At 38.7% G+C, this 12848-nt stretch overlaps 1 protein-coding gene across 1 annotated transcript in view; it reads left to right on the top strand.

Moving 5' to 3' along the window:
* The first annotated feature begins 318 nt into the window (after positions 1-318).
* Positions 319-12848, top strand: part of LOC149141301 (uncharacterized) — a 46106-nt gene continuing 33576 nt past the window's right edge. The window contains exon 1 of the mRNA XM_089451207.1: positions 319-859. Within this exon, the coding sequence (XP_089307333.1) occupies positions 350-859 (510 nt within the window). The 5' untranslated portion in view covers positions 319-349. The remainder of the gene's footprint in view (positions 860-12848) is intronic.

Below are 12848 nucleotides of genomic sequence, written 5' to 3' on the forward strand. Positions count from 1 at the left end.
AACTCCAAATTGAAAAATTCCAGTTGGGTTTCAAAGTAGACTCAAATACATTTCCAACAAGCTATCCTGTGCCCGATTCTGACACCGGGAAGGCCTCCAAAAGTCATCTGAAAGTCGCGCTACGCGTTGAACCAAGAGCGCTACGCATCAGGAGCGCGCTACGCATCAGGCCACATTTCTCAGTGCAAAATTACAAGTGCGCTACGCATCAGAGGGGTGCTACACATTGGGCAAGGCACGATACGCGTTGGGTTTTTCACTCAGTGACTTGCCAGCAAGCTCTCAAATTCTCTCTTAACTCAAGAAAAATACAAGTACAATTCCTGGACATGCACTTCCTCCTCCTTGTATGCTGTTGAGTGTGGGTCAAGCATTTGCTGGTACACAGAATGTATCGAATTCACAAAAGGATGAAGCTTGGAAGGTGAATGTAAGTCTTCAAGGTTGTGATCTGGAACATGGGTATCTATGTGGCAGCATGGAAGCTCATAATGTGCCTTCGGCAGAGACATCTGTTGTGACATTTTGGGAGGGTGAAATTGTTGATAACAAGAACTATACATTTTTAACTGGAAAGTGGGAGGCAACAAAAGAGATAGACGTGAGACATTGGTCAAAGTTTCAAGGCTTTGCTCCACTTCTTAATCAAGTGGAACTAGATGGAGGCAGGTCAGTGGACCTGAGTAATTATCCCTATATTTTCATGAGATGGAAAGAGAAGTTCTTTGTCAATGTTGGGACAGATTGTGGTTTGACCATTGCAGGATTTTACTATGTGTGTTTTTCTCGTAGTGATGGTTCAGTAAATGGTTTTTACTACGACCCAAACAACAGTCCATTTCAAAAGTTGGAGCTGAAGGTAAACAGGGATAAAGACATGCTCCGCCACATGAAGAATCATTATTGGGCCCGCATGCATGTGTGCAAAGCAAAAATGAAGGTACTCAAAGCACACTTGGCCAAGGCACTAAAACGGAGGAAAAGGCCCGATCCACTTCAAATTTTGGCTGAAGCCACCTTGAGGGAGCATGGTGCTCAATGATACACCTCCAGCTCAAATTTCAGAGAATTTGGAGCAATTTTGGTCATTTTTGAATTTTTTGGTCAAAAAACAGGTTTTTGCCCTCAACGCGTAGCGCGCCGCGCGCTACCCTGAAGATGGGCAAGTCCATTTCTCAAAAACTCAACATTTTTGGATTTTTCATGACAAATTACACTTTCTCAGCAATTACCAAGACATTTCATCAGGTTTTGAGCCCTCAGAAGGTCAAAAAACATGCAAAAAATGACTTTCTGCCACTTTTTGGACACACAGGGAGCAGTCTTGGGAGATTGCAATTTTGGAGGGGCAAATGACCACCAAATTGAGAAATTCCACTTGGGCTGGAAAGTAGACATCCAGAACTTTCCAACAAGCCTACTTTTGCCTCATTTGGATGCTGGGAAGTGCCTCAAAATCTGGCTCAAAGGCGCGCTACGCGTTGAGGATTGGGGCGCTACGCATCAGGGAAGTTTGCCAGATTTTCACCTACAGCTCAGCAAAACGCAGATTTGACTAGTTTTGACTTTTTGGAGTGATTTTTCATCCTCCTTGATGTAATTGATGTAATTTAATGATTTCATGGCACTTATTTATCTCTTCTAGAAGATTCATTCATAAAAAGTCAAAAATTTAATGAATGAATTGGTTTCCTAGCTTATAGAGGCAAGTGGTTTTGACTACCTAGATTTTAGTGCTCAGTTTAGAATTGGTTGAAACAACTCCTAGAAGGATGAGATCGACCCCTAGAGGCAAGGAAAGGTGTTAGCTTGCCTATATTATGTATTTTCTTAGTCATTTTCATGGTTGGACTCTTGAGGGATAAGCTTCTATTGTATTACACTTTGTATCTCTGCAATTTTGGCAAAGGAAAGACCAGGGTTTTGCAGCACTTTTTGGGATTCCTGTGGTTATTGTGTTGATGGTGTGCTTCTCTCATGTACTTGTAAGTGTGTTATGTGTATAATTTTCCCACTTTTCTTTTCTGCACATTAAGTAAATGAAGTGTTAAGGTAGAATTCATAATTTATATGCTCTGCCTTTAAGTTTGCTTAATATCTATGTTTTCCTCTTTGTAAAGAGAACTCTCAATGGTTTCTTGCTCTCTTTAGCTCCTCACCGGTCATTCCTATCCATTCACTTAAATCAAAGGCATCAAGACAATCTCCTACCTTGCCCCAAAAAGACCTCTGCAGAAGCTGTGTCCCATTCCCGCACCCAAAATTGCTTTCCCCCTGTTTTCCACCAAAACCCTAAAAATCTGAAATCAAACCTTCTCAATCAGTTTACTAGCCTAAAATCAGTGTTCTTTATTGGTCGTCTCCGCCCTTTGAAGACCTTTTGCCGAGATAGACCCGGAGAGAGCCCTCTCCTGCCCCGTAGGGCTAGCTACGAGGCTAAGTGGTTTGATGTTGCCTTGGATTTTGTCTTTTTCAGCCTGAAGCCAAATTCAAGCGCTAACAGAAGGCAACCCCTCACTTTGTATGAGGGCATTGTATTGACGTTGTGTAATAGATGTGTATTCTCCAAGCGAGAAACAAATAGGTGACACTGTGAGAGAAAACAGAGGATATTACAGTGGATCTGCTGTAGGTTGTGTCTCTTCATTTTGCTGGATAATAGAAAGGAAGGACTGGCTGTTCGGGGTGGACGTAGCCCAAACTGGATGAACCACGTATATCTGTGTCTCTCTGGTTTTATGCGTTTTCTGTGTTTATATTTATGCAATATTCTATGTGTTCCATTGCTCTGTAATATATAATTTTCTAACATAATCAAAGAGAAGTACTTGATGTGTAGAGGACCCAAATAGAAGCAGAGAAAAAAACCTAGGGAAACATAGGATGTTAAATTGATATCCCAAACATACCGGGAGGAAAAAATAACCATAATTAACAACCTCAAAATGTAAGAGGACATGAGGGAAAAGAAAAGAGACAAACGAGCAAAGAAAAGAAGAGTCAGGTGGATGAGAGGGAGAGGATTACCTTTATAACGATCAATCTTAGATGAATACCACATACAATGAAATTCCATAGACCATGAATTTCATTGAGAATATTTCCACAACCGCATAGCTTGGAGGAAGGTGATTTTGGAGGATGGCTTTATAGTCCATATTCTTCTTCCAAGTGATAAATTCATCTTTTGGCGTGTGCTCAAAGCCATCAAAGTCATCAATCCCCTTCCCTGTACCAAAAGTCATGAATAGGAATTCCTATACCGAAGTGTACCATCCCACTTCCATTATTTATTCAAGAGTTTCCCCCTAATCGGAGTTGACCCTAAAGTCATTACTGGCATTGCTTGCTTGCCCATCATAACTAAGGATGGGTAATTGAAATCACAATAACTTCCACTTCCCCTGGATCATGTTTTCTGCCTGTACCTCAGGCTGAATATTTTTGGAGATGATGCATGCAAGAGGAGGTGCATCTACACCTTATGGAGAGAATTGTGGATTCCAGGGAGGGGTCCTATTGTGGCCAGCAAAATCCCCCCTTTTTATTTAGTTTTATTACTAATACTAAATAAATGGGGACCCTTCTAAAAAATAAAAAGTAGCACTTATATTCCCCTTTGAATAAAACACACTATCATAAACTTAGGAAAACACCTGCAAAACCCAAAGAAATTAAGTTTTATGATAAGTTCCGAATAAAATCGTTCTCTTAAACAATACAACATCGCATCGCAAAGGGTAATGGAGGACATCATATAAGAAAACTTCCGAAATTGTGAAAACGCGATGCGAGATCGCACACCTTGAAGATCCATCACACATCGCAGCTTTCATATGCCGCAAAGTATCACCTAAGGAAAAATATCCCGACCCAACGATATGCGATAGGGCATCTCGCAAATCGCATCTCGCAGAAACATGAGGTGATAAATGATTGTTAACAAAATGGATTGGCGATATTGCAATCTACGATATTGCGAAGAAAATCACAAAATCGCTTTATAGTAGATCTGCAGGGTCATCTTTCAATAAAGTTTTTCTCGTAATCCGATACCAAGTTATGGGAATTAATGTCAATTTAATGGTTAGTTGATGGTCATTAATGAGATAAGATTTAGATCTGATCGAAAGGTCGTTTCATGTAGGGTGATATATTTAATATGATTTCGACATTAAGAGCTTTCCCGTCACCTTATATTTTACCATTATTCTTTCCTTGCTTGTAAATTTGTAGGAGAGGAAAGAATAATAATATATGCAGCAATGTTCAGAGCATAATGGGAAAGAAGGGAAAAGCTCCGGTTGCTGAGGACAAAGAGATGACGCCCCTATACACAGACACCACCTGTAACATAGATGCCATCATAACTACTTGGGAAGGCATGTACAGTTTTCTCGAAGAAGAAAACCCCAGAGTCATGGAAGTTAAAGCAACAACAGACTCACGTAGGTCATTTGAGGCATCAATCACAGAACTTGCATGTTCGTTCTTGCACTTGATAGTGGAAAGACCTAAGATTCTTCCATACACAAACATGGTTAAGTGGGTACTGGACAATGCTGATATAATAGACAGGCAATTCAAGTCTTGGAGCCAAGACCTTATTAATTCATTCACTCCGCAAGACTAAATGTTTATGTGCCATCTACCAAAACCGCGCAAGAGGCAAAACTAGCACCTGGGAAGCCAGGATCGGGAAAAGGAGGCAGTATCCGATGCACTTAGCGCTAATCGTGCATCGCTAGGCAAAACCCCTCGAGAAGGAAAGCCCCTGAGTGCTCAGTAACATGTAAGCCAGGAAAGCCATGGGGAAAAGTGTTGAAGGCTAAAGGCAGCAGAAGAAGCAGCTACAACGGCAAAAAACGTCATTGATTGTGTCAATGAAAACCTGCACAAAGCAAACCTCATATCAGAGACCGCCCCGGGATTTCTCCCAAAGGCATAGAAACTGCAGACAAGCTGGAGACAAAAGGCTGAGGAAAGGGCCGAGTCCATCAAGAAGTTAACCAAGTTGAATTGAGATTCTTACTGGCAGTACTTGGTTAAACCGCACAGTCAATGCGTGACTTTCAAATGCCTTATGAACTTTGCCGAAAAGATAGCGCCATCACTTGCCGATTCTGTTTTGGCAGGGCAACTAAAATCGGAGGTCGGCAAACCAATGCTCCTCAAGCCAATGTTGAATGCTTGCGATCTCAGAGAATAGATACATAGATAGTTAAATTCCAGATTCAGTTTTAGTTTTAGTTTTGATTTATTTTTGCCTTAGATGAGGACGGTCATTTAAACCTCCTCCTATAATTTTGTAATAGACCATTTTTAGTATTTATTTAGTAGTATGTTAACCCCTCTCATGTATTTAGAGAGGGGTCCTGAAATTTGTCAAAAACGTTTCCTTAGAACATGCATTTCTGCACCCTCGGAGGAGGTTTTGATGAATGAATAGAATGAGATTTATTGATATCTGTGTTTAATGTCTGCTACTGAAATGCACTTTTGTACTCTTAGTAGATGTTGAATTAGGAAGAGATAAATCTATATTGCTAAAGCTCATGAGTAGAACTTGTTATCAATGGTACTTTTATCTCTTAATGATTTCTGCTTATTTGTCAAAGTGATATTATTGTTCAGTTATTTATATATGAAGGCTTGAATATTTGAGTTATCATTTGGCACTTTTGTACGGTGATGACTATTCTGTTTATGCTTAATGTATGAATGACTTATTATGCGATATGCTTCTCATAATTGTTTCAACTAACTTTTTATACGAAACAATTTATTTTTATTGAATTCTTTTCTCGTAGCAATTGAATGATCTTTATTAGCAATTGTTGTGATAAATTATTTTAGATCGAACTGAAAAGTTAAATCCTGGGTTAGTTTTAGAATTAGATATTTCTGTTCATTAGAATACAATTGCATGTTTTAAATTAGACTTAGATTAAAAGAATTTTACTTAGAAATCATTAGAAAAGGAAATATCAATTCTCATCACACACACAGAGATTGGGAAACTGGTCCCATTATCCCCAGTCAGACCCACCATCCCAAATGGAAAAGAAGCTACTTTCAAGGTCCGGACCGGTGGGTATCCCCCTTGTTGTAGACCTGATTTTCGGGGCTTCAACATATTTGGTGCTAGAAGGAGGGCCCCGAACTGTGAATGGCTAGTAAATCCAAATCTAAATACCATTCTGAGAGTAAATCGCCCTCAACATCTCCCCTGACTTCTCCATCGCATTTCAAATCTTTAAATCTTGAACGAGAAGTCGATAAAACAACAACCACTACCATAAACCCAAACATTTCAGAGAAATCTACTGTTGAACCTCCTGAAGTTGAGTCTTTGATTCATAAACTTCAAGGATTTTCCATATCACCGCAAAAGTTTGAAATATCTCAAGGTAGTGTGACTTCGCAATACAATCCTTCTCATCCTCTTACCAGATTGCAGAGTGAAAAGTTTGGTATTGAACCAACTGAATTACCTCTACCTAAAAGGAAAAGAGCAAGGAAGTCACCTAAAGGGTCTGATAGTGAGACTCTCATCATCATCATCATCCATTTCAACTTCTCCACTGCGAAGTCAACCATCCACCCCTCCACTTCAAATTATTGTCCACTAGAGTACTAGAACTTCAACATCTGCTTCTCAATTATCTGGGACTGTAATATCCTCATCCCTTCCACAAGGAACATCCTCTGCACTTTCCTCTGTTAGTAGTTCAGCAATGGCCCAAACTCGATGAAATAACTCAAGGGCAGTCTTAATGCCTGTGCCCTTGAGTCAAATACTGGCCCATCCTGAAAAATGGTTGCCTAAGTTTAATCCTGAAGCGGGCATGCTAGCAGAAGAACACATAAACAACTTTATGTTATCTATAAATCTAAATGGGGTTACTAATGAAGATGTTGTTGTCTGGCTCTTCCCTTACACTTTACAAGGAGCAGCCGGATCCTGGTATTTTTCATTACCATCAGGATCCATCACTAGTTGGGACATTTTCCAAGAGAAATTCTTGACTAAGTTCGGTGATGATAGATCTACAACAACACTGATCAATGATCTATCAAATCTAAAGACTGAGTCGAGAGAACCTATCAAAGATTTTAACTCACGTTTCAACAAGCTTTTGAATAAAATTCCGACCGCTTCCAAGCCTAGCAAAGAAGTTCGAAGTGAATGGTACATATCTACTTTACCATCAAACATAGCGATCTTCGTTGATAGGGCTACCAAGACAACATTAGCTGAAAACATGAAGGAAGCGATAGCAGTAGAAAAACGTATCTTAGCTTTAGAAAAGAAAAACGTCGTCGATGAAAGAAAATCTAAGAAGGTTACTTTTAGAGATGATCCTAAAGAAAAACAATCAAAAGACCCATTTGATTTAGAAGTATTGCAGAAAGTCCTAAAAACCATGTCTAATGAAATGGTTGACATTAAGAGACAAGTAGCAGAGACTTCTTCTAAAAATCCCTACAAGCCTTATAGAAAAAATCCTTCAACTGATTCAAAGCCTCCCAATGTTATGAAACCAGCTCAAGGAAAGATAGAAAAGATAGATCAACACCTTAGAATTCAGCCTCTTCGAGGGGGCAACCTCCTATACATTACATAAATGAACAATTCTTGGATGATTCAAATGACAAAACCTCCTTTCTATATATAGGAGTCTAAGGAGTCATCATATAATCCAGCCGACCTAACAATAATAATATAAAGCCACAAAAATAACAATAGAGGGATTCTATGGGGCACAGTAATAACAATATGGGGGCAATAGGGGCACAACAATATTAATAAGGGGTATAACTACAATAGTAATGGGGTAATCACTAGTATTATGGGGACCCAACATGCCCCTCTCCTTCAAAAAAGTGTTGTCCTCAACGCTTGAGTAGTTCTGGATACTTCTGCATAAAATTCTCATCCTCCCATGTGGAATCTTCAGCAGATAAGTTCTTCCACTTGATAAGATACTCTAAAATTGATCAATTTCGTAGCTGTCGAGTTCTTGTTTCTGTGACTGCTTCCGGTTCCAATATAATTTTTCCTTCCTCGTCAAGTTCTGGAAATATTGTTTGAACTGGGAGCTTGTCACCTATAACCTTCTTTAAACATGAAACATGGAAAACTAGATGCAATCGAGAAGCTGCAGGAAGCTCCAATTTGTATGCCATAGTACCAATCTTTTGCAACACCTTGTACGGACCATAATACTTTGGTGATAATTTATTATCCTTCTTAGCTTGCTTGAGGGACATTTGCTTATATGGTTCTAGCCGTAGGAATACCCAATCACCTACATCAAAACTTCTTTCACTGCGATGTTGATATGCCTGTTGTTTCATTCTATTCTGTGCCAACACGAGGTTATCCTTTAAGAGTTGGAGGACTTGTTGTTGATGTTCAATGTGATGTTCCACTGCCTGAACCTTAGAGTTTTCTCTTAAATATGATGTGATGGATGGTGGTTGATACCCATAAAGTGCCATAAATGGGGTCATTTTTGTTGTTGTATGGAAGGAAGTGTTATACCACCATTAAGCCAGAGGCAACCATTTGACCCATTGTGTCTGTTTATCAGATACAAAGCAACGAAGATATCCTTCCAAACATTTGTTTACTATATCAGTTTGCCCATCAAATTGAGGATGATAAGACGAGCTATGAGCTAATTGAATACCAAGACAAGAAAATAATTCTGTCCAAAAATTTCTAGTGAAAATGGGATCTCTGTCACTTACAATAATCTTTGGGTTTCCATGTAGCTTTTGAATTGTTTCCATAAATGCAGTAGAAACTGTACTGGCTTTAAATGGATGTGATAATGCACAAAAGTGTACATACTTGGTAAGTCTGTCTACTACCACCATGATGACACTCTTTCCCTCAGACTTGGGTAAACCTATGATAAAATCCATTGAAACCTCCTCCCAACGTTGGCTTGGAATGGATAAAGGTTGTAATAGACCCAATGTCTTAATTGTTTCAACTTTATTTTGTTGGCAAACCAAACATTCCGCCACAAACTTTTGAATATCTTATTTAAGGCCATCCCAAAAAAATTCCTTCTTAACCCTGTGGTAAGTTTTTAAAAATCCTGAGTGCCCTCCTAAGGGAGAAGTGTGCAATTCCATAAGACTCTTTTGTTTTAGCTGGGAATTCTTACAGAGGTATAAGCGATCTTTGTACCATAACGAATCATTTTTCCAGCTAAATGTATCAGACGTACTGGAATCTTGTTGTAACTTTTGAATAAGTGCCCACACTTCTTCGTCATTCATCCACTCCTCTCTTGCTTCATTTATCCAATCTGGTTGGATAATAGAAATGGCGCACAACAATGCTTCCACACCCTCATCCTTTCTTGAGAGTGCATCTGCCACCACATTTCGCTTCCCTTTTTTGTAGATGATTTCAAAGTCATAACCCAACATCTTTGTGACCCACTTTTGTTGCTCTTCAGAGGATAATCTTTGTTCTAAAAGGTATTTAAGGCTATCATGATCCGTTTTTACCTTGAAGTGTCTTCCCATTAGGTAGGGTCGCCATTTCTTAAGTGCATGGAGTATTGCCAACATTTCCTTCTCATAAATAGCTTTGCTTAAAAACTTTCCCTTGATTGGACAACTTTCAAAAGCAATGGGTCTTTCATCTTGCATTAGAACAGCACCAATTCCATTTCCTGAAGCATCACATTCCATAATAAAGGTTTTTGTGAAGTCCAGTGTAGCTAAGACCGGTGCTTGGCACATTGTCTCTTTAAGATGTTCAAAGGCCTTTATTGCTTCCAGAGTCCATGAAAATGCATCTTTCTTCAATACTGTTGTTAGAGGTGCTGCTATTCTCCCATAATTCTTAACAAACTTGCGATAATAACTTATCAACCCGAGAAATCCTCGCAGATGCTTTATGGATGTGGGGATTTTCCATTCCTTAATGGATTTAATTTTGCTAGGGTCTACCTTAACTCCTTCATGAGATACAATATGACCCAGATATTCCACCTCCTAGACTCCAAAGAAACATTTGGATCTTTTTGCATATAATTGTTTCTCCTCCAATAGTTGTAGCACCCTATCAACATGTTCAACATGATCCTTCCAAGACTTGTTGTAGATTAGTATATCATCAAAGAATACTAACACAAATTTTCTAAGGAATGGTTTGAAAATTGAATTCATCAAACCTTGAAATGTTGAAGGTGCATTGGTAAGGCCAAAAGGCATGACCAAAAATTCATAATGACCCTCATGAGTTCTAAATGTTGTTTTCGGAATGTCTTCAATCTTCATTCTGATTTGATGATATCCTGAACAAATATCCAACTTGGTGAAGTAAATTGATCCATGCAATTCATCCAGTAATTCATCAATGACAGGAATGGGGAACTTATCTTTAATAGTGAGCTTGTTGAGCTCCCTATAATCCGGACACATGTGCCATGATCCATCCTTCTTGTGCACCAATACTACTGGAGCAGAGAAAGAATTTTGACTCGGTTGAATTATACCAGCCTCTAGCATTTCTGCAACCATACGTTCAATTTCACTCTTTTGGACATAGGGATATCTGTACGGCTTGATGTTTGGAGGAACACTTCCTGGAATCAGATGAATAGCATGATCATGATCACGCATAGGTGGGAGACCTTTTGGAGTCTCAAATACCTTGGAATGATTGTCCAGGACTTTTTGGAGATCTGGAGAAATAGATGATTCCGATGTGGAAACATCTAGCGAACATAATTGTGCAATTACACCTCTTTGCTCCTTTTTTAGAAGCTTTGTCATACCATTAGAGTTGATTATCTTTCCTGGTTTCCCTGCAATACCCCTTAATTCAACTTCCTTTCCTTCCGTAGAAAATTTGATGAAAAGTTCTTGAAAATTAAAAGCTATTGTACCCAAGGATTGTAGCCATTGGACTCCTAGTACAACATCAGCACCTCCCATTGGAATGGAAAGCATTGGGCTAGTCAATACATATTCTCCCATGGATAGCTTGATATTATGGCACTTTCCAGAGCAATTTATTGTTCCTCCATTTGCAATCATCACTTGACACTCTGGTGCTGGATATAGGAAGCAATTCAATTCTTTTGCTACCTTACAATGAATAAAATTGCGGGTGCTTCCTGAATCAATCATCACTATTACCTTTTTCTTCTTGATTTGTCCTTCTATCTTGATGGTTTAAGGAGTGGTAATTCCCGCCAATGCATTACAAGATATGGTCGGATTTATTTTTTCTTCATCTAGGATTTGTTCCTGGAGTATATCCTCTTCTTTTGACCTTTCTTGCTCTTTTTCTTCTTCCTCTTCACAATCTATGTAGAATAATTTCTTCTCAGCACACTTATGACCTTTAGTGTATTTGCTATCACAACTGTAAAAAAGCCCTTTTGCTCTTTTTTCTTCCAATTGTTGTGGTGTCAACCTTATAGGTTGTGGAAGACTAGGGGCAACAACACTTCCGTCTTTATAGTTGTGAGTGGTATGCTTCCTGGTAGCCATAATTTTGCTTTCCATTTTTCTTGCTAACCTGAATGCCTTCTCTAATGAATCAGGTTCCCAAAGGCGAACATCATGTTGGATATTATCCTTTAAAGACCCTATGAACACATCAATCCTATGCTCCTCTGGAATATCTTTTACCCTTATGTTCAATTTTTGGAACTCCTCAATGTGCTCCATTATTGAACCCTTTTGTTTGAGACTTATCAATTGGCTAAAAAAAGTGTTGCTTTTTGTATCCTCATAATGTGCTATCAATTCTTCCGTAAAAATTGCCTAAGTGATAAATTGTTTATGAGAGCAAAGCCATTGATACCATACAAACTAATTTGGTTCCAAATATAAAGTTTCCATACGTATCTTTTGTGTGTTTTGCACATTATTGAGATCGAAGAATTGCTCCATCTGTAATATCCATGTTGCGGGATCCTTGCCATCAAACTTCCTCATATCGATTTTTGGAATATGGTGGGTCTTTGATCCAACATTAGATTCTATGGAATCATGATTAACATTTCTTTTGTTCTCATCATGAGTTTCCTTTACTACCCTTTCACCATTAGTGACCCTTTCTTGTAGCAACTTCTTTAATTCTTCCATGTCTGTCTTCAAATCTATCTTCAAATCATCCATCTTAGCTTCTACACCTTTCTTTAAACCATCCATATTAGCTTCTACATCTTTCTTTAAACCATCCATCTTAGATTCTGTTCCTTTTTGTTCAAGTGACACTTGTTGCACTTGGTCTCGTAATTTTGCTATATCATGTTGCATTTCTTCCTCTTCTTCAAAAGTCATGCTAGAGCTTTCAGGTTGCTTACTAGGTGTTTGCATTTTCTTTCCTCGGCGCATCAATTACCGATAATAATGCTTTACTATGCCCTTTGAATTCCTTCAAACCAAGCTTACGCAAAAATTTTAAAAAAAAAACTACACACATTTTTTCACTTTGTAGAGGCCTGATATTGAATCTGATGTATCTCTGTAATTTTGAATCATCCAGTTCTGAAATTGTAATTTGTAGTAGCCTTCTGTGTCCTCTTTCCAATGCCAATAGTTTGATCCAAATTGGATTCTCCGAGAAAGAGTTATGCACAATCTCCCGCAGTGACCTGATTGTAGACTAGTTCAGTAGAGCAAAATTGTATGAAGTGCCACGTGTCACTATTTCTACCTTTGACTCTGAAAAATATATACAAGAAAAATATAGTCCGTCCTCTTTCTGTACCTTCTTGTGAAATTTCAATCCGATGCTCAGAAAGAAAGTTATGACGATTTTCCCCAGGTCACCTATTTGGAATGTAATTCAGGAGTCTGCA

This window comes from Pinus tabuliformis, chromosome X (assembly GCF_031772625.1).
Source record: "Pinus tabuliformis cultivar Carrire ecotype Pingquan chromosome X, CPIR1, whole genome shotgun sequence".
NCBI lineage: Eukaryota > Viridiplantae > Streptophyta > Pinopsida > Pinales > Pinaceae > Pinus > Pinus tabuliformis.